This window comes from Zeus faber (assembly GCF_960531495.2).
Source record: "Zeus faber genome assembly, chromosome: 13".
Taxonomy (NCBI): Eukaryota; Metazoa; Chordata; class Actinopteri; order Zeiformes; family Zeidae; genus Zeus; species Zeus faber.
The window spans coordinates 20,222,000-20,244,804 of record NC_137198.1 but is presented as its reverse complement, the minus strand read 5'-3'; the positions used below and the strand labels follow the sequence as shown (position 1 = coordinate 20,244,804).

General features: G+C 46.7%; 2 protein-coding genes across 5 annotated transcripts in view; one reads left to right on the top strand and one right to left on the bottom strand.

Moving 5' to 3' along the window:
- rab3gap2 (RAB3 GTPase activating protein subunit 2 (non-catalytic)) overlaps positions 1-5,942 on the top strand; it is a gene marked incomplete at its 3' end in the record, with an annotated part of 39,087 nt that extends 33,145 nt beyond the window's left edge. For 2 of the 3 annotated variants that reach the window (XM_080012820.1, XM_080012818.1), the window contains exons 30-35: positions 62-190; positions 3,475-3,690; positions 3,804-3,893; positions 4,016-4,243; positions 4,382-4,546; positions 5,790-5,942. In XM_080012820.1, the coding sequence (XP_079868946.1) occupies positions 62-190; positions 3,475-3,690; positions 3,804-3,893; positions 4,016-4,243; positions 4,382-4,546; positions 5,790-5,942 (981 nt within the window). The remainder of the gene's footprint in view (positions 1-61; positions 191-3,474; positions 3,691-3,803; positions 3,894-4,015; positions 4,244-4,381; positions 4,547-5,789) is intronic. The other variant, XM_080012819.1, reaches the window with a different exon arrangement.
- A 1,055-nt stretch (positions 5,943-6,997) lies between these two features.
- Positions 6,998-22,805, bottom strand: iars2 (isoleucyl-tRNA synthetase 2, mitochondrial). 2 transcript variants are annotated; one of them, XM_080012571.1, is made up of 24 exons: positions 22,433-22,805; positions 21,644-21,766; positions 21,239-21,392; positions 20,997-21,145; positions 20,712-20,761; positions 20,516-20,625; positions 20,341-20,428; positions 19,588-19,703; positions 19,117-19,286; positions 18,631-18,721; positions 16,998-17,149; positions 16,551-16,711; positions 15,882-15,984; positions 15,685-15,778; positions 14,219-14,302; positions 13,232-13,340; positions 12,971-13,073; positions 12,732-12,854; positions 12,094-12,225; positions 11,792-11,898; positions 10,500-10,645; positions 10,045-10,235; positions 9,564-9,708; positions 6,998-8,141 (listed from the first exon to the last, which is right to left on the bottom strand). In XM_080012571.1, the coding sequence occupies exons 1-24, from the start codon at positions 22,700-22,702 to the stop codon at positions 8,002-8,004; spliced, it is 3,111 nt and encodes a 1,036-aa protein (XP_079868697.1). In that variant the 5' UTR covers positions 22,703-22,805; the 3' UTR covers positions 6,998-8,001. The 2 variants fall into 2 exon arrangements, with proteins under 2 accessions (XP_079868697.1, XP_079868698.1); XM_080012572.1 differs by lacking the exon at positions 14,219-14,302.

The window sequence follows — 22,805 nt, the reverse complement described above, 5'->3', positions numbered from 1 at the left end:
CAAGGTACTGGTTTGTACGCATCTTAACTTGTGCGTGTGTGTGCGTGTGTGTCTCTGTTAGGACGTGGGCATGAGCGACAAGGCCGTCACGTCCTTCCTGGGCTCGTGCGTCCAGCTGCTGCAGATCCTCATGGAGGTGACTGGGCTCTTGGCTTACACTCAGTGTCCTTTATCTTTTATGAGCTACGACGTAAGTCTTGGGACAGAAGGCAGAGCATATGGCAAACTTTTAACATTGAATCCATAGGACGAACTAGTAACTTTCTAAAAAGTTACTTACTACTTATATTTTAGTCAGTAGCAGCTATTTTAACAGTGACTAGTAACTACTTTAGTTTTACTAGTCAAAATCTATGAGGTACTAGTACTTTTTTATTAGATACGAGTAACTATTCCAATTGTTACGAGTAACTATCGCGAATTTAGTCATTGAATCCTATGGGACTCCCGTGTTTCAGATATTAAATATTTTCCTCTGACCAGTATCTATTCTGATACTAACGAGTATCTATTTCAATTTTACTAGTCACTATTGATTGAGTACTAGTACTTATTCATTAGGGACTAGTGCATTTTTCCAACTGTTTCTAATAACATGTTGTGTTTTACCAGGAACAATGTATTTTTTACCCGTCATGAAAAATTACGAGTCAAAACAACTTGTTGATGTGTTTAATTTAAAATGGGACGAGTAAAAATAAAAATGTGATAAATAATCATTGCGATAGTTACTTGTAACAATTGTAATAGATACTAGTATCTACCAGAGATGTGGACTCGAGTCATTGTGACTTGGACTCGAGTTGACTCGAGTCCATGTTTTGATGACTCGCAACTTAACTTGACAGAAAATAAATGACTTGAGACTCGACAGGAACTTGGAAGTTGAGACTCGTGAGTTGATTTAACTTAAGAAATGATGACTCCAATGACTTGTTTGTGTTCACTCTCATTCATTGAAACCTTGAACTGAAACGCGATAGGCAAACAAATAGGTACCTTGGTTGGGCTCAGTAGTCCCCTTCAACCTTATGTTGTCGCTGCTCTGTAGCAGACGGCCAAATGTTGCAGTAAACCATGAAATGGTGCCATCGTGCGAGATTTCCTTATTAAACACAAGTTGGTGTTTCGAAAGTTGTAAACAAGGGACAGTGTTTGTTTTCTTCCATGTTAAGCTCTGTGCGCCGTGATTGGTCTGCGAAGCATCGTGCTCCTACAACGTGACAAATAACGTCACATATTGCTGTAAAGCAGTTCTGCTGCTGACTTGCGACATAGTGATAGAAACGGTATAAAAGCCTGACCCATATCAATTATTATTGGCCTTTTTGACCGCATCCGGATTGGCAGTTATGCAGCCGATGTATAATTAACAGAAAAAAATCCTGGCCCCAGGCAGGAATCGAACCCAGAATCTTCTTGCTGTGAGGCAAGTTGTTTGATTACATTTGTTTCACTGAATATCATAATACAAATTTACAACAGGTTAGATAGATTGGCCAATCATATTATTAGACCGTGTTTGTTCTCTTTATAAATACTGGTTAGTGCAGTTAAGAACGCAGGATCTTGGGAAAAAACGTGACATGACCTGGGATTTTACTTGCCTTAATTAAGCACTCGACTCGACTTGATTTGACTTGCTCAAGGAAAAAAGTACCTAATAGTACCTAAAGTACCTAATACATTTTGCGACTAAAGTTAAAATAGTTACTGCAGTGGAAACCGCTTAGAATGATCACAGTTACGGTGATCAACCGCTTACATGGATCAAAAAGCTTGGGACAGATTCATTCTTATAGAAATGCTGCTTAAATAATTTGCTGATAGTGATCAACTTGTCCTCTTACTGTGTTCAAAATGGGCCTTTTCATACATGACAACATATGGAAATATTTTTTTTAAATCTACGGTAATTCAAACATTTTTTTGCTTTACTGTCATGATTCTTTGCTACTTTTTAAGCCATCTGCAGTGGCAGCGGTGCAGCCACCCCCAAGGATTTCCTTGCAAGTTTACATTTTCATTAAACACTTTGAATCCTGTCCGATAATTCTTTTAAATGTAAGATTTATTTAAGACTGATAATTAATCCTGTTTATCCAAAAAAATAATCAAAAACCGTGTGTTTTTATTTAAGATGTATTTCCTAATTGAACAAAACAAAAAAGCCCCGTGCGTCCTATGTCAGGCTCCGCAGAGCCATTGATACCATTAGATCGTAATTTGCATGAGAAATAAACAAAAAAAAATTGGTTGTAATTATCATTCGCTAATAGTGATCAATTTGACCGGCAGAGACGTGATCACTATAAGAGGTTTCCACTGTAGTAACTGCTGGAATAGCAACTAGTATCTGAAATATAAGTACTTGTAACTTTTGAAAAGCAACTTGTTTGTCCAATGGATTCAATGTTAAAACATTTTGCCAGCGGAGCGGAGCATGAGGAATGTGTCCGTGCAGAACGTAAAAAGGCATGAACGCCCAACGGAGCTGCCCTGCCTCTGCATACACCATTGTTTTGAGGAGACGCAATGTTGCTTCGTTATTTAAAGGAAAACGCCGGTATATTTTTAGCAGCACAATGGGTGCGTCAAAGAATGAGTTGAGATTGCCCCCTTGCCCCTTGATTGCTGACTGAAGTTCTTCTCCCAATTCTGGGTGGATTCAAAAGACTGATGCATTGCCTCCCAATGATCAAAAATAATGCTACGGTTAAAAAATACCGGAGTTTGCCTTTTAATTGAATCCATCCCAGATTACATGCGCTCTGTCAAATTGTGGCCTGTCTGAACTGGAACATCACACCATGATCACTGTTGTGCCATTGGCTTTTTACCGTTGAGATCTGCTACTCTTCAGTAGGACTGGACTGTAAGAGAATACAATTTAAATTATTAATATTATCATTACCCATTCCATTATTCATTGTGGAGGTGTGTTTTGACCCAGGGCCAGGGAATGAGCGAGGGGAGGCAGGCGGAGGCATAACAGCGCCGTCTGGTGTGTATGTTATTGTTTGCATCAAAACAAACTGTGGCACAGGGGCCAAGGAAAGACAAAAGGCTTGCTGGAAAATAGGGGGAGAGTCCACAGGGGTAAGGTCATATACGCTGATCATTAATATATTCATAAAGTCTACCGTGCTTAGTTCTGGCAGAGCTGGGTTCGGTCGGCGTCTCCGCCACGCACCCACCCATCCTACTGTTGGGAAAAACAGGTTAAATTACATCCTGGGCTGGGATCCGACGAATCGGCGGAGCTCCTCCCCTGATTCGCCGAACCCCCAGCACGGGATGGCCCGGGATGGGAGCCTCACCGCCTTTCTGGAGCGGCGGCTTGACCACGACCCCTCGGTCCTCCTCATTCAGTATGTCGCCTGTTGGCTGAAATACAGTTTGCGCATGCGTGCTCGGCACTCTACATGAATTAGGGTTATAATGGGAACGGCGTCCTTCCCCTTCCCCCGCCAGGCGGACTCGGCGGTAGAGGAGGTTCCCCCGCCGGACCTGTACGTGGAGGAGGTGTGGTGCGGGGCTGAGGGCCCGGCCTCCATCGTCGAGCTGGCCCTGGAGCAACGCGGGATCCACTACCCGCTGGTGCAGCACCACTGCCTGCTGGCCTCGCTGATGCACACCGCCATGACCTTCAGCCTCCGGCTCAAGCCGCTCGGCCTGTTCGACAGCAAGGTGAGCGGGGGGCCACCAACCTCAGACGCGGAGTGTTTTGGACTCGAACCAAGAAGGGTTTCTTTCCTTCCTTCCTTCCTAAGTTCCTTCCTTCCTTCCTTCCTTTCTCCAAGGGCAAGAACGCCTTCTTCAGGGATCTGACCTCCATCCAGCTGATGCCCAGCGGAGACATGGACCCCGGCCTGGTCTCCCTACGGCAGGAGGTGAGGCAATAAGAGAGAGCGAGAAACGCAGGATGACCCAGTGATAAAGATGGCGGAAAAGTGAAAGTATATATAACTGAGGAAGCTTTCCATCAACTCCCGCTTCTCCCCGTCTCTCCCAGTATCTCCTGCGAGTGCTGACAGCCTGGGTCCAGGCGGTGGACGGTGATGGATCGTCCACCGCGGGCCCCGCTGGCCCTCCCCCTCTGCCCAGCAGCGGGCCCCGAGCCGACTGGTGGCCCTCGCTGTGCCAAGACCTCGCCTCCCTGCTGCAGGTCAACCCCGACATTCTGCGACGGCACCTGGTCTGCGAGCTCTACAACCAGGGCCTGGACCCCAGGGCCGAGGAGGTGAGGCAGAGGGGTCTTTGATTTGCAATAACAGCCCACCTTTCTTTTTGATGCCGACCGCCTGTTCTACTGTTTTGCTTTGGCTGTTGGAATGTACCTCTACGCCCCTGGCTTGTCCTCCTCCTCCTGCTCCTCCAGGTGATGCTGGAGGTGGAGGATAAGGACGTCCTCGGCTCCCAGCTGCTGGTTCTGACCGGACAGAGGCTCTGCTTCTCGCTGCTGCACAGCCAGAGTCAAACCCAGGCGGCCATGGAGCTGCTGGCCCGGCTGCCGCCCACGCTGTGCACCTGGCTCAAGGCCATGGTGAGATATACATCATACATATGTACATTTATAGGTCATAGGTCATTCATATTTTTTTGTCATATCATTCATGTGTCTCCTCTCATGACAATACAATACATCTTAATGATAACGGGCCGATCCCAATTTCCCGCCTTGGCCCAACTCCTGGTTTTGGAGAACTCTAAACTGAGTAGTGGCCCTTCAGAATGGAAGCACACGGGGTCGGGGTTGAAATCTACTAATCCTCTACTTAGGAAACGGGAAACCACCCGTTAAGCCGATGGCACATACATCATTCTGGACAGAGGTTTCCACAACGCCGCCGCCCGGTGTGGTGTCACCAGCTGCGTGGGCTGTCATCATCGTGCTCCAATTGTTTTGCTGCTGGATTTGTCTTTTAGGCTTCATACACGGGACATGGAAATAACTGTACCGTCACTCACAAATTGTCGTTTACACCAAGTTCTATTGACATGGTGAATAGCAATTTTTCTGAAATGCGTGCTATAACGATCCAGTTACATATTCATGTTGCATATATGTGTTATTTATTTGTTTATTTTTATTAAATATTTTTTCATGAAATAAAAATACATTTTCAGAGATAATTCTTTCAGTTAAATTATTCGATAGATGCACAACGAAGAACTTTTCAGGCTATATTTTCCGTAAGGGAGAGAGAATGAGGCAGCGCGCGCCTGTGTTCCTGCACAAATGGCGACGTTTCACCCATCGAACGATACGGACGACGGTGTGGTGGAAAGTTACATAACAGCTCATGACATCAAGTGTTCAATATCAAAAACCACGGCGGCACAAATGATCATTTTTACGGTGCAAACGCAGCACGAATGGCAGTCCTTTTATTCAAGTTCTAATCACATGGGGTGCCAACTACACGGGGGTTTGTCTGTGTACCAACCATGCTGTTGTTCGATCCAACATCACAGAGACTTTTTAGGGGTCACCAGCAGCCAAAAGGTCTGAGAACCCTGATTTAGCCAGAGGTCGCAGATCACAAGGCCTTCAAAAATCCATGACTCTTATGTTCTAATGCATTTTGCGCCTTATAAGCCACGAAAACAGAACCGATTCAGACAAAAACTGCTTTTAAATACGCCGCGAACAACAACGAATAATCTTTTAAACAGAACAAAAATACTGCATGTTTTAAATGGGTGGGGGGGGTTAGGGATACAAAGTTGGGGGGAGCCCCTGATTTAAATTTCAACCCTGTGACCATGTGTGACCCTTCCTCCAGGACCCCAGCGAACTGCGCTGTCCCGCCGTGCCGCTGCCCTGCAGCAGCCGCCTGGTTGGCCGCCTGGTGGAGATGCTCCCGGAGAACCACGCCCAGTACAGCCTGGCGCTGCACCTGTTGGAGGCCGTGGAGACGCTCAGCACCCAGGACTGAGCCACGGACGGGAGGGGGAGAGAGAGGGAGGGAGGGAGGGGGGGCTGGAGGAAGGGATGTTCGCACGTCAGTTTTTCGATAAACCGGCTCGTCGGCATATGCAAAAAAGACCGAATTCAACACGTTTATTTTTGGCTGTAGGAAAAATCACCAGAGTAGGTGCAAAATATTGAAATAGAGAAATGGGCCTCGTCAGTTGAGCAGAGCACAAAGCGACCACGGCTTCGTGTAAATGAGACTAAAGAACCGACGCGGTTGAAATGCCTTTCATGCAAATACAACCCTTCTGTTTGATGAATGAGCGCGAAAGAGTGGAAAACTCCTGCAAAACGAAATCCAACCAGTCAACGCTGTCGACGTGTCCCAAATTAGCGAGGAGGGGAGGAATTTGACACCAAACTCACGATACCCCCGGCGTCTTTGCCTCTAATTATTTGTAAATAAAGCGAGGAGATGTGTCTAGATAGAGTATATGAAGCTTTGCTTTCAAAGGCTTTTACTCCAGCTGTCATTGTATTTTTTGCGTTTGTTTTTGCTCAAATATTGTAACATACGTTAAACAAAATACCAGTGTTTGTATTATCTTCGGTGTTGGGGGAAGGACGTGCGTTGATGAATCTTGGTGATGGTTACCATGGAAATGAGCGCGCCGGTCCGTTTCATTGCAAAAAAATATATATATATTGTTTTTCCATCAACATCCACAAACCCCTGTTTACAGCGCAGCCGACCCCTTGTGGGGGGGGTTCCCACGCCGCCATGTGCCATATCATAATATCACAGCCCCCGCTCTGGAAGACTAGGCAACAGGAAATGGAAATAGTTATTTTTATTTAAACACGCAGGTGGCGTCACACTAGCTGCACCTGTAAAATAACAAAATAAAACCACCTCCGCTTCTGGAACTCATGATCGCTCAGTGGACACACAATAAAGAGGTCTGTTGCTTCTCAAGGATCTTGGTCGTCCCGTTCTGTTTTTCTGATTACCATCGAGTACCCATCTGTTTGCATCGCATGTAGCATTTTTCACAAATCCTTCATTTGATCGATTTTTCACAAATCCTTTATTTGATATCATTCCAGTACAGGTGACATTATTATACAACCGCCTGCGCTGACAAAGGGGAGCAGGTAGAAGCCTTGGGATACATTTGTCGTCCCGCTCACGTCCATTTCCAAACGGTGAACGTGGCTAAGGAAATGAGTCGAGCCCTCTCCAGAGGATCTGCATCCACACCTTCAAGAAATGCAGCAGTGGTTTTCAACCACTTTGCCGCGGCGCGTGTTCAAATTCCACAGACAACAAGCAAAGCAGCTCTTGTTGCAGGATCAACATTGCAAAGCTCCACCAATTCATCTTATTCAATTGCAGCCGAGCAGAGCAGAATAAAGTGAGAACTTCCGTTGGTGGTGAAAGGTGAGAAGGTTTGATTCGGTTCAAGACGAGTCGTCGCCCGTTTTAAACGATGCCTTCGATTTTCCGACTCTTCCGTCGCCCGGTGTAGCGCGCGGTGAGGACTTCCTGAACGACACTTGAATTCTCGCGTGAATTCATTTAATTCTGTCACAATTAGTCCCTTTGACTGGACCGTGAAGATGTAAATCAGTCACATCCGATTCAAATTATTTTTCACCATGCGTGGCCCCTGATAAGCACGGCTGTACTGTACATGTTTGTGATTGACAGGAGTCTTCTTTTTCTTCTCCACGTGTAGAGGCGTGCCGTGGGGTTATTACTTGGTTGGACGTGAGCTGATGGGAAAACCCTGCCGTGCGGCCCCTGTGCCGTCGCCGATAGTGTCCAGTTGCACGGCCAGAACAGAGTTTAGGAATATTTTTTGACACACAATGAGTTCTCCCGCCGCCGGGGGACACGTAAAAAGAAAAATGATCCCGGCAATCCCTTCCGTACCAAATAAATACAAACGAGGCCATTCCCTCGACCCGTCGGGAAAAAGTGCTCGTCTTGTCTTCCCGCAGCGTGCGGCACAACGGAAGGGAAAGAAGAGTTGCGCGCTGAAAGTCAACCCCCCTTCAGCGGCAGGAGAGGAGGCTCGTCAGCCCGACACCACCCCCTGGCAGCGGGGACACAGGCAGTCCGGCGACACCGCCGTGTAGCGGCGGCAGCGCGGGCACCGGGCGGCCGAGGTGGGCGCCACGGCTATGCTGTAGGCGCTGTCCTCGCGGATGACACCACCTTAGAATATGGAGACGGAGGGTGGAGGTTAACACAGTGCGAGCAGCCTTTGCAACTTACGTTATTATATTAGTATTAGCACCTTGTTATTACGATATCAGATTATCACATCATTACATTATATGACATTATTGCGTTTTTATTTCTTTATTACTACGACCAGATTATTTCATCATAATTACTACATGCCGGTCTTAAAGAAAATAAAACATGTTAAATATTATCAGAAGTTTTTAGTCCCTGGCTCGCGTGAAGTTCAATCAGGTAAACATTGTCAACAACCAACAGCTGCGCTCTCTGCAGCACCAAACAGGAAGCGGCAAACCGGGACGATTAAGAAACGTGGCGGGGACCCCGGGGAGGCGGAGCAACGAGGCCGTGCGTCTTGACGCTCCACACCTATTAAAACCTCAAAACTTAAAATAATGAAATTAAAAAACACATTAAGGACTTATTCTGAAAATATGTAATTGCTTAATTTTTATTGGATGATCATTACAAAAAATGTTGACTCACCCTGAAGTGAGAAGCCATTATTATTATTATTATTATTATTATTACCACTCAGTGTTTGACTGTTAAACTGTTGCTCACTGTTTCTCTTTGGAGCGAGCTGGTTCCTCCAGCTGTGCCGGGTCCGGCCACGCAACAAACATCCCGTGTCCTCACGTTCAATTTTTAACTTCGGAACAAAATCAAAAGGATGAAAAGCAGCCTATTATGGGTTTTCTGGTTTTGGATTTGTATGTCTGTGATGGATTAGTGGTATTTGACACTTGAGGGAGGCTGCACCGCCCCCCATGATGGGGTGTGGTTTCAGCAGACACGCCCCCAGCGTCACAGCAGAGGGAACTGCTTATTATTTGTTATTAATTCATTCCCCCCCCCCCCCTCGCACTTTTGAAACCTAAGTTTATACACGTGGGAGGTTTTTTTGAAACATTCCAATTTGGCTGGGTGGTTAATAACACATTTTTCTGTGGTGTGACAAACTGAGAACAAATATTTATCTATTGTTTTACGGGGACCTCAAAATATGGAGAGGGAGGATGAAGGTTGACTCTTGAAATTTTACACTTTATAAAAATATTCCACATTACTAGATTATATAATTTTACATCATTATTACTACATTATATTTTCTGTTGTACTACATTACTGCATTTTTATTAATACGTACATCAATATTTCTACCTTATCCACCACCTTCAAATATGGGGATGGAGATGAACGTGGTGTGTTCAGATGGAGACATCCGACATCTTCTCATCTTTGGTAATATTACACCGCTATTACATGATGATGACACCATTATTGCGGCATTCTTCCCTTCTTATTATTGCCTGTTCTACAGTTTGTCACCGATATCCAATTCAGCCGATGAGTTATTTTAGCCGGCGCGAGCATGCGTGTGGCCCCCACCCTCCAGGTTGATGAGGAAGTTGCCCGACCCCAGCAGGGTATCGGGGGGCAGGTCCCTGGGCAGCGCGCTGGTCAGGGTGGTCCGCGCCACCATCATCAGCTCCGTCAGCTGCGAGCAAGTGGAGGTGGGCTGCTCCTGGAAAGACTGAACAAAGGTTGTTTCATCGTTTCCGATGTCAATCGGACAGTCTCAACCTTGGATCATCCTTGTTCCTATTCGGGCCTCAAAATGAGGCCGTGGGCCGGATAAAGCTTGAGAACATCTATGTCAATGTCGTCATTTTCAATCTGTCACACCAGGCAATATCCACACAGCTGCTGTTCTGCTGGAATATATGGATAAGTACAGCCTTGCAATCTGGATCTTGCAACACAAGATCTCATTTTCATGATTTGATCTTTTGGACACTGCTCCACTTCATGCACATGTGGCCTCTGACCCATTTTGGGCTTTTCTTCAGCGGCGTCGTTCCCTCGTTACCTCCATGAGCTCGAACAGCAGGCCGGGCTCGATGGCGATGGTGAGGTCGTACTGCGCGGCGTTCTTCCCGGGGATGGACGACAGGAAGGAGTCCCTGATGGCGCACGCCCCCTCCACCGCCTCCTCCAGCCCCGGCCGCCGCCACACCGAGCTGCTCTTGATCCAGCCGCTGCGGAACAGGGTGTCGCCCTCTGGTGGCGGACGGACGGAAACACACACACACACACACACACACACACACACACACACACACACACACACACACACACACACACACACACACACACACACACACACACACACACACACACACACACACACACAAAACAATAAAAAAAAAAAAAAACAGCCGTAAGACTTTGGTGATACGGAGTGACTTGGCGAAGGCCTGTTTTGCATGTGAGTCAATTTCAAGCAAATTTGATGCAAACACCACGCCCCCCCGGCAGGCGCACCGTCGTGCCCGGGGGCGTGTGCGTGGACCTCCTCCGCCAGGTGCGGCAGAACGGGGGCGACCGAGCGCGTCAGGCCGTCCAGAACTTCCTCCAGGACCGTCTGACACGAGCGGCGAGCCAGGGAGTTTTCTGGCTCACAGTACAGTCTGGGTAGGGAGGTTAATAAGAGAGGTCAATTAAAATGTTTACTAAAAATAGAAAAACTAGAAAATATACAATAAAACTTATAAAAACACATACCAACAATCAAAAAAGGCTGAAGAAATCTACAATAAACAAGACATATGGCAATATACAACAAAGCAACAATAAACAATTAAACATAAACCTGGAAAAAAAACTATACACATTTAACAGTACACAATAAACCTAGTATTAATATAAAAAAAAAAATCAATGATAATCCTAAAAAGAAATAAAAAAAAAATGGCAGTGTATAATAAACCTAAAAAGATAAACAATACATAATCAATATAAACAGAAATTAAACCAAACAAACAATAAATATTTGTCAAAAATGATCTACGGCAAACCAAAGAATAAAAGCGGCACTACGTGACTTTTGGCATTTGGGATTTGGCGCCCGTGCAGTTTCTGAGTCAAATTGCCTTTTCACACCACTGTCGTAGAACTCGGTCCGTTTTCCGGAAATAATTTATTTTACCGGACAAATTTGAACCCAATTGGTCACGTTTCAATACCAGTCTTACAAAACACAGACATAATGGACACCTAGGTGACTCCGCCCCTTGCACGGACCTCACCGCTTCAGCGAACACTCGGTGCACGGCTCCGTGGGGATGGGCCCCCTGCTACCGGTGTAGGTGCCGCATGTGCTCGGCCAGATCGGCTCGCTGGACATTTTGACGGCAAGTTTGTAATTTATCTTTTTTTTTTTTTTTTAATAAATTTTACCAGGCAAAAAAAAAAAAAAAAAGCGGTAATTACCGGAGCCAAACATCAAGGAAGTGACGTGGTGCCTTAAAGCGTAACACACTTTTCTCGTGGTTTCGTACCCGAAAACAGAAGTTACATAGTGAAAGAACAGGCGTTGAGGCGGGTGAGTAAGAATGAAAGAGGTGCCATTCTCCATATTATAGGGTCAGTGTACCACCAAAATGATTCTGAAGCTCTTATTTTAAAGTCAACAAGTTGCAGAGTGCTGCTAGAACTAGAAGATTATCTAGAAAAAAAAAAGTGCAATATATAAGGAACCTAATGATAAATAATCAATAAAAATGAACCCCCAAATTAAAATAAAGGAAGTAGTACTAGTAGTTATTGCTGTGTACCTGTCCTTGATGATGCTGAAGTAGAAGCTGGACAGGTCCCTGGTGATGAAGGCCTGGAGGAGGCGGATCACTCGGCCCGCGTCAAACTCCCCGTAGGCGTCCGTCACCTGGACACACACACACACACACACACACACACACACACACACACACACACACACACACACACACACACACACACACACACACACACACACACACACACACACACACACACACACACACACACACACTATTTACTCAATGGAATAAGACAAATACATAAGTTTATATCAGTTATTACTTCTAAAATACACGCACACCTTGATACTGAAGTCTCGGAGCTGGTGCAGCATGTACTGGTCGATGTAGTGCATCTGTTTGGGGTCGACGGCCTGAGTGCGGGGGTCGAACCCCTGAAGGTTCCCCAGCAGGAACCTTAGGGTGTTCCTCACCTGGCGGGGGCGGGGGCGGAGAGAGAGCGAGGGAAGTGAATGTAAAAGTTACCAGAAGGGGAGAGCACATCTCTACTCCAAGAAAAGAACTTGGTAACACCCGCTAACATCCGGCAGTGAGTGTGGGGATCGCACCGTGGGGACCACAGTGGAGAACCCCCACGCTCCCCGCCGTTTTTTGCTCCCTGCCGCTGCCACACTGCTTCTACCGTAATGTTGGGTTGTTTATCACACTGGAACCATGACCACGCCCCTTTTCCGACACGTTCATGATGTCAAACGTAACGCCAGAGAAGATAACAACATTTCTCCCGGCAATAGGGTCAATCAGCTATTTTTCTCGGGTTTGATTTAAATTTGGTGTGAAAACGGTATAAAAGAGCCTATGAAGGTAGACGCCACAGAGGGCACTACGTCACAGTGCTCTCTGTCGCGGGGTTTTCCCATTGAAATCACCAGAAGAGTCGAAAGTCTCACATTACCCACAGTGCACCTCTGCCAGTTACCTTGCCGACAGCGTCTCTGGCCGAGTTCAGCGCCGCGGGGCCGATCTGGACCTCGGAGAAGACGTTGGATTCGGCCACCCACCAGCGCAGCACGTCCGCTCCGTACGCCGGCGTGCCGGGGTCCTGCGGGAGGGGTTGACGGAGGGCGAAGAATACGTCACGGGCCAAAGAAACGGGCGGACATCGGAGCCATCCCCGACGTCGCCCGACAGAAACGGGGCATCGAAAGCTTCTCCTACCGCTGCTCCGTTGATGACGGTGTCGGGGTCCACCACGTTGCCCACGGACTTAGACATCTTCTCTCCTTGCTCGCTGATGGCAAAGCCGTGGACCACCAGCGACCTACAGGTGTGCACTTCAGCTTATATACATAATATGGCCTGAGGATACAGCTGTTGCATGGAGTGATACGATCAAGTAGGCAGCGTGCTACAAACACAGAAACAACTTCAGGAAAAAGGTACAAGTCAGTAAGCTATTGGGGGGGGGAGGTTACTGACTTGTACGGTGCTTTGTTCCGGACGGCGACGCTGGTGAGCAGCGACGACTGGAACCAGCCGCCGATCTGGTCCTTCCCCTCCAAGTACACATCGGCCATGGGGTCCGAGTCTGCAGGGCAATGGGGGTGGGGAGGTTAAAAAAAAAAAAAAAAAAAAAAAGGTCGAGATGAGGAAATAGGGGGAACGGGGGTCACTTCAAAACCGCAAGAAGGTATTAGTGTCGGTGTCAGCGGGCGAGACTTTGCCCAGAGAGGAAGGGGAAGCCTGAGAAGAGGCTCAACCAAAGCCTGAGGTTAGAGGCGTTTTTAAGAGGCCAGAAAGCCTTTCAGCCACGGTTAGTCTCAAAAAGGAGAAACCCTTTGAGAAACCCATAAACAATCCCTTCATAGGGTGACAGACAACAGCGAGGGAGGCTGGTGAGCAGACGTCGATGTTTGACAAGCAAATGTGCCACAGGCAGAACAGGTCTGTTTTGCTTCCAGATCCCCCCCCCCCCCCGCCCCCCCGACACGGAAACGACAGGAAACAGAGCGGTGCGAGGCGTACGTTTCAATCCTGGGGGAAGAAAAAAAAAAGAAAGAAACGAGGTGTGTCTAAAGTCAAGGTGCTCTGCCAGAACCAAATCCTGCATGCAAAGGAGTTGAGAAGGTCCCGCATCGTTCAGGGCGAGGTAAAAAACATAAAATTGGGATTTTTCCTCAAACGGCCAAGCTGAGTTAGCCTCCAGGCTGAGAGTGACAGGAAAACTCGTCCCACCCCCGTCCCCCTGGGCGTGTTCATGCAAATTAAGGGTTAAATCCGATCGGCTGGAATCCAGGGTTTTTTCGGACCGATCGGGGCCCTTGAGAAATTGGGGAATGGACGTGGGACATTTAAGAGCGAAAAGGTAGCAAGGGGTGGAGCGGAGACACCCACAGTGACCTGGAGAGGCCCGGGGTGCAAAGACAGAGGAGATGAGGAGAAGGAAAAGATGGTGGGGTCGACGACCTGGGACCAGGGATTTGCGTAGCGGAGAGGGGAGCCAGCTCAGACGAGACTCCGGCTCCTCCGCGTCCCCGCCCTCCTCTTCCTCTGAAACCGGGAACAGCACACACACGGGTCTTAGGGCCCCGAAAAAAAACCCCCGCGCAAGTACGCGAAACCTGGGTTCTGAACGCGGCTCCACCTCAAGGGATGTTGGTCGCTAGGGCTCCCCCTAGCTGAAACACGTGGCACGGCAACCACGTATTTGAGCTAGGAGGGGGGAGCCTTGTCGCGCTGCGAACAAGATCGGGTTTGTCCTCTACTGCCCCCCCGGTGGAGGCCGGTGCTACTACCGCCACAGGAGCGTAGGAGTGTTTCATTTGTTCTTGCGTTTGCGGTACGTAAACCGGGTGCTTGGGTTTGCATTCGGGTACTTATGTAGGGTATGTTTCTTCTTTCTTTTCTTAAAAGTCATAAAACGTCTAAACAAATCTGTAATCGCAACATGAAAACGACACCCCCCCCCCCCCTCCCCTCTTTTCATTGGACTTAAAACCACCAGAGTTCAGCAAATGACAAAAAACACTTTGTGGTTGAAAACACTCGGTAAAATAAACAAAACTAAAATGCGCCCTGAAATAATCCAATGTCCTTGGACGACCACTCACACTCACGCTTTGCGCCGTCTAAGAAGCCTCACCCAAAACAACACTAATCCAGGTATTTAACAGGATTGAAATACCTGTAGTAGTACCCCTACTAAGCTCAACACACTGGATAATTTAATTACTTCAGAGAATAAAGCTCCGAAGAAAACCTTGTTGTGTCATGAACGGGTTTCTCTCCCTTGACCCTCCTCAAATACTGTGTCAAATGCAGGTACTGTATATCTACTACTAGATCCATTTCACATTCAAACAAACTACAAAACACAACTTCCTGTCTCATAAAATCCTTCTACTTTGGAAATCTATGCAACAAAGACGGATTTCAGACTTGGAAACTGAAAAAAGGTCGACTCTTGACATTATGGCATCTGCCTTTTGACTTCAGTTTATCAACCTGAAGTGACTTTTAAGGATTAAAAATAAATAAATAAATAAAAAAGGCGGGAAGCTGCTTGGACGTGCTATGACACCGTTTCAAAGTCTGTTTTTAAAACAATAAAAAATAAATAAATAAATAAACAAAACAGCTGCTGCGGTAGATTCTGGGGAGTTGACGTCTCATCCTCTAATGGGACTCACTTTTAGAGTTACATGTTTTTCGCCACGCACCCCGGTCCAAAAAACAATCAATTCGGTAGCACGGCGGTCACGTCGCTCTATTAACACACAACTTCACATTTCTGTCAGAATGCAAATTGTTAATACAGAGGTTTATTGTTTATTGTTCATTTTTAGAGTTTATTCCATATAGTCAGATTTTTTCTTGTTGTTTTTCCACCAGGTTTTTAAGTATTTTTGCCAAATCGCTCATTCCGGGTTTACCTTCCAGCACCGCCGCCCACGACGCACCGCTGTCGAACCAGATGTCCAGCACGTCCTCGCCCCTGACGTAGTCCGTCGCCGGACCGGCTTTGGACTGGACAGAGAGAGAGAGAGAGAAAGAGAGAGAGACGCAACGGGGTTCACAATAAACACCGGGGTTTGGAGAAAAAAAACAAAAAACAAAAAGGTGAACAGACCTTTTTCAGAACGTCGGGCGGCAGCAGGGACTCGACAGGAAGCTCCCACCAGCAGTCGCTGCCCTTCTCCTTGAACAGCTTGGAGATGTGGGACACCGTGTGTCTGGAGGGCCGAGCCAGAGGGAGTTCAGAGGCCAGCGCGTTGGGGATTCATTTCAGAATTCGCATTACAAAAAACAGGATCCTCAGACCTATTTTCCTTTTTTATTTGTAATAAATATTTAATATATTTTTTTTTCTCTATTGCAGTTAGGGCTTGTTATTGTATCCTTAATAGAGTTTAATCATTATAAACTTATGTATTTTGTTATATATATATATTTTTTTTTCCCACCTTTATTTAACCCTTGTATGTTACTGTGTCAAAAATTGAAATGGCTCTAAAAAATATGTGCGGGTGCATTTGTTTAGCCTTATTTTTTATTTTAAAATCAGTAAAATAGTCTGAGTTAGACTTGAATCATTTACATCACTTCCAAGGGTGATATTATGATACTATAATATATATTCTTTTGAAGAAACTTTTTTTTTTTTTTTTCCTCTGCGCTGTTGATTTGCCTTTTAGAGATACTTCAAACTTCAAGACTACCGAGCCACCGTATAAGTGCCCTATCTCCACACCGGGACCCATTTGGATCTGTTCGGCCCTGTGTGGCGTTCAGCTCCTACTTGTTGACGAGCGCCTCCCCGCTGTCCTTGTGGTAGAAGACGGGGATGGGGACGCCCCAGCTGCGCTGCCTGGAGATGCACCAGTACGTCCGTCTGTCCAGCATGGCCAGCAGGCTGCCACGCGCCGACTCCGGCAGCACGCGCACCTTCTGCAGCACGTCCTGGGTGGGCGCAAAACACACACACACACACACACACACACACACACACACACACACCCTGTCAGTATCTCATAGATTTCAAAAGACAGAAAAAATCTCGATTCAACAGGAAGCAGCTCTCACGCCAACGCGTCCGGCGGACTTCTATACTGTGATACCGTAATACTGCGGTTCACGTGTGCGTATTGTAGGGGGCGTACCGAACGGTTGGGTATCATACCGTGTACCGTGGCATCCCCTGTACACACCACCGCCACCAGGACGGCAGTTTGGAGAGGTTTCCTACCTTGGCCTTGTCCTTGAGCGAGGCTGTGTTGATGAACCACTGCCGGCTGGGGCGGATCAGGACGGGCTGCATGCTGCGCCAGTCGTACGGGTAGCTGTGCACACACGCCTCCTCCCGCACCAGCGCCCCGCCCGCCTTCAGCATGGAGATCACTGCACACGCACGCACACACGCACACACGCGCACACACACACACACACACACACACACACACACACACACACACACACACACACACACACACACACACACACACACACACACACACACACAGTTACACACATTGACATACAACAACACAAGCGACTGAAAAACAGTAGGAGCAGACACATGCACACGCAAACCCAAACATGAAAGGAACAGCAGCCAAGACATGGAAAATGTCCGAAACTAACAAGCGCTGACCGTCAAGATAATATAAGTAAGGTGTCATGTGCAGCCAGCCGGTCATTATTGCACAATAATTTCCGAAAGGTCGATCAGGGGTATATTTAGCAAAAACAACCGGCTGGCTGTACATTCTGAGTTATTACTCGGCTACTTACAATACATAAAACAATACATTGAGGCCGAATATTGATTTAAATGTAAAATGTATATTGAAATGAGATTCTGCATTGAAAAATTGTTCCACAACAATGCAGCTAACACTGCAACAACGTGGGAAAAGATTTGTTCTACAGGGAAAAAAACAAAACGACAAACCTTTTTAATGTTATTAATGTCAAATTGGACACATACACATTCATCTCTTCAATTCGTCCATTTCAATGAGGAGCCACAAGGTGGCCCTACTATCTAGTGTTAGCATTAGCATGTAGGTGGCGTGAAACGAGAACCGTGAAACCAGGAGGCGAAGTGGCCCCCGGGACAACGACCATTATCAACCGATCAGTGGTCATTATTTAGAAATAACTGACCACTGATTGACCAATCAGAATCGAGCGTCCCACAGAGCCGTGGGATAAAATGACTCGACAAGCTGGTGAACCGTGTGCGCTTGTGACGCTGTACAAGCTATGGAAATGAAATCCCTCTTTGAGGAGATTTAATTATCCATCACCATTGTGTATATCGTGCATAGTAGCGCTGCACGATATTTCCTTTCAGCATCGTCATCGCCATGTGCGCATGCGCATTAGTCACATGGCAGGACATGTGACGTCAAGTACGACAAATGAACTCAAACGTGTCGTGCTCAAACTTTTTTTTGCTGATGATACAAAAGGAAAATTTGCCCGATTCTCATTTTCCATGACTAATCTACAAGAGGAGTCTGTCTGATATAACATAACATACTCACATTCAAAAGTTCTTGTTCTTAATAGAGTTGGGTATCAAGACTGGTCCAAGTTGGAACCGGTTCTAAATTTCCAAGAACCGTGGACTCGATAAGACACGTGCACTTCTACTCTGCTCATCTCTTCCCAGCCTTTGCATATTTCAGTCGCGCTTCTGACTCGCTCACCTTATGTTGTCGCAGTGCAGCATTTTTTTCATATCGCAATATATATATACACAGTATATGTAGCAGAAAAAAATACATTGCAATGTCAAATTTTTTCCAACATGGTGCAGCCCTAGTACACATCCAGTATATATATGACAGATTCTTTAAAGATAACGCCTCTACCTTTATCCGTGCCCTCGTCCATCACAGACAAAGTGTTGAGCTCGGGTCCTGCCAGCTCAGTGAACCTTCCCTCCTGGTCGACCATGCACTCCTGGGACACGGGGACACAGACACACACACACACAGACACACACAGACACACACAGACACACACACAACTACCGTGTTGAGCACTATTCCACTTCATTTCATAACATATTCACAATGCCTCAACATAAAGAAAAATAAATCCCAAATAAACTTCCTCTGGACTTAACATTTACGAAAGTAAACAAACTGCCAGTCGGGACACATTGGCTGCATTACTGATGATCCTGATGTGGTCAAAAAAGTCAAATGATGACGGCCGTTATGTATCGGCCAAACCGCTATATCGATCAGGCTTAAGTGTCTTATTTGGTATCAAATTTTTATATGTTTTTCTGTTGCACTATTGTAACGTAAATTAAATGAAATTATTATTTAATTATTATCTTATCTTCGTACCAGGGACAGTTTGTAGTGAGAAGCCACGCTGTAGTCCTCCATGCCGTGGGCCGGCGCTGTGTGCACCAGCCCCGTCCCCTTGGCCATGGTCACGTGGTTGGCGGGCAGCAGAGGAACCTCCTTGTCTGGGATCGTGGGATGTCTGCAGATCCCACCCTCCAGAGCCGAGCCTGGGATGGATGGATAGATGGATAAATATTTTTGAAATACTCAATAAACCTAATGATGAAAATAGACAAAAATAAAACGAAAAATAAACACAAAAAGAATGTTGCAATATAAAATCAAGCTAAAATTAAGAATAAACAATGAAACAAACCTAATCATTAACAATAAAGAATACAATAACCTAAAAATTTACAATAAAGGATAAAAATAAAACCAAATAATAAAAGACAAACATGAAAAATGTGTGTTCATGCAGTTCAGTGTGTGTATATGATATGAAGGTATAAGAAGCTCCAGTCTCACCAATGAAGCTGCCCTTGCTCTCCAGTTGCGTTCCCAGCAGCGCTTCCAGGGCGGCGCAGCGCTCTGACGCCACGAGCAGCAGCTGGGAGGAGTCGGCCCGCTTCACCACGGAGTACCTACGACCCAAAACCAGAGCGTTAGCCCAAATATATCAACAGGCAAGTGCACAGTAGAAATATCACAGGAATTATAATAATATTGTTGTTCTTTTTGAATTGAGCTAGGTTTAAAAGAAAAAAGAAAAAAATACAACAAAAAAAAATATTCTGATAGAATACAATGCTATTGTTTCAATTTCTAAATACCTAATTTTGAAATTTGGAATATAGCTAAATTAATTGAAATATTGCATTTCTGTTTTGTGCATTTCTATATAACTAATATTTCTTTATTAAATATTTGTGTAAAGCATGTGAAATGGTAAAACTGAAAAGTTGGTAGTGGTTTCCATTCTGTATAAAATCTCTATATAAAAAAAAACAAAACGATATAAAACTGTATTGTGAGCGTTTTTATGGAAATCGAATCGTGACATTCTGCCCAACACCCAATTTTTTAAATGAACCTAAATACTTAATAATTGCTTGGCCGGGTCAGTGTGTTGAAGATTCATAATCAGATTACACAAAAAGAAACAGCCACTTCATAACAAGGCGTAAAAGATTTAATTTCACCATAACTTCATATAACTGACCTACACACACACACACACACACACACACCCGAAGGTAAGGATCTTAAATTGCTACTCACTGAGCATTGGGCATGTAGCACACAGCCTGGTTGGCAGGGATGGTCCATGGCTGGGTCGTCCAAACCAGCACGGAGACACCGGCCAGGTCTGCGGGGGAGACAGGCAACAACACATCATCACACATCATCACACACATCACACACATACACACACACACACGTCGAGTCGACTCACCGGCTTCTGCTGTCATCTTGGGAGGCAGCGTGGCAAGGGGGAAGGTGGCGTAGATGGCTCTGCTGACGTGCTGCGGGTTGTACTCCAACTCTGCTTCTGCCAGGGCGGTTCTAGAGAGACACCACAGAGTATTAACACGGTGAGAAGACGAAACAAGAAGCCAAAGGGAATCCTTCTGAAGGAGTGGACTAGCTACCTGGAGGACGGAGACCAGAAGACGGGCTTGAAGTCCTGGTAGATCAGCCCCTAACGGAACCAGGACCACACAGTCACACACTTAAAGTAGACCCACGCAGCGGCCAAAGCAGCATTCATTCTGACATCACAGTGAAAGTCAAGGACTTTCAAGCACTTTTTTTCAAGTGCTCCTGCACCAAAAGGGGCAATTTTCAAGGTATTTCCGGTACTTCAAATTTCCGAGGACGAAACTCAAGGACTTGAAGCGCCTCAAGGACCCGGTCAGAACCACGTTATACACTACCTTTCTGTGCATTTCCTGGAAGACATTGAGCTGTGCGGCTTCGTAGGCACCGTCAAACGTGTAGTAGCATTTGTCCCAGTCGGCCATGACGCCCCAACGCTGGAAGGCGGCCCTCTGGCGGGCGATGGCCGCTTCCGCAAACTCCCGTGCTGGAGGGTGGCACACGGAGAGATGACTCAAATTAGCCAACTGTGTTGGGGCTTCCCCAGGCCATATTATTAGAAGACTTAGGCAAGGGTCACCTTTCTGTCGGATCTGTAGGGGGCTGAGGCCGGCGGTGCCCAGCTCCCCGAGCGCCTTGAGCTCGATGGGCAGGCCGTGGCAGTCCCAGCCCGGGATGTAGTGGACCTGCCGCCCCCTCAGCATCTCAAAGCGGTTGCGGATGTCCTTCAGGATCTGAATAAACCCAAATAAAAACAATCAAGTTAAAGGCCATGAAGGCCAACTAGCCCTAACCCAAACCCTTTTTCCTGCGATGCCTACAATCTGAGGATTTCCTGTTAATGTCCGTTCCCTGCGTCCTGACGGAATCGGGGAAAATCCAAAAAAGGTTTCAGTATGCTGCCCCCTACATTTGGAACTCTCTGAAGTGTTCCAGTTTGCAAAACAAAACCTCAACAAATCAGAACACGCAGTCTGGAAGGTACCTTGTTGAGAGCGTGGCCAACGTGGGGGTCTCCGTTGGCGTACGGGGGTCCGTCGTGGAGGCAGAACTCCTTCTTCGCCTTCCGCTCCCTCTGCCACGAGTAGAGCTCAGCGAAGCCACACGTCTGCATGGACCCGGTGGTTCGATGGGAGACAACGAGCGACACATTACTGACCCCATCTGATAATATTTTGTAGCCGGGACCTCAATCTGCAGGTATTTTTATTGTTGGATATGATTGAGGCTTACCATACTCGTCGATACTATAGTTAGGGAGACAACGGTGAAACTAGGATCGAAACTGCGATTACGGTACTTTTTTTTTTTTTTTGTTTGTTTTTTTTTTTTTTTTTTTTTTTTTAAATGGCGCTGACGTTTTGTAAACCCAATAATGGTGAAGTTTAACTATTGATAATTTTGCTGAGGACCCCCTGGAATGTCTTCAAGGGGCCCCTAGCTGGGTCGGGGTTCGTTGCTCTGTGTTACACTAATTCAAAACACACACACACACACACACACACACACACACACACGTGTATATATATATATATATATATATATATATATATATATATATATACACACACACACACACACACACACACACACACATACACACACATACACAGTGAGGACGCATGTTTCTGGTCCTCTTCTAAATCGAGAATTCGGTGACCGTAAAGTAAACAAGTAAAGTCACACACACACACACACACACACACACACACACACACACACACACACACACACACACACACACACACACACACACACACACACACACACACACCTTCTGGATTTCCAGCTCCCGGTCCAGCAGCTTTTGTCCGGTCAGCTTCATGGGGAAGTCGGTCTGGGGGACCAGCACGCTGTCTCGGTACTGTCCCTGCGTCGGCTCGGCTTCCGCGGACTGAGCGCTGCCCTCGCCCGAGCTGTAGCTCCGACGGCGGCCGTAGCTGAAGGGGAGCGCAGGGTGGAGCGGCTGCGCGCCTGTCCGGAGGGCACCGGACCCCCATCTCGCTACGTTCCGGCTCACAGCCGAGACCCGGAAAAGCAGCATGGATAGGCGGGGTGGCCGCGTCCGTCCGCCCGAAACTCGAGGGCTGTTTACTAGGGACCAGCTGAGCCCCGGCGGACAGCTCGGAGCAAGACGACCTCTCCGC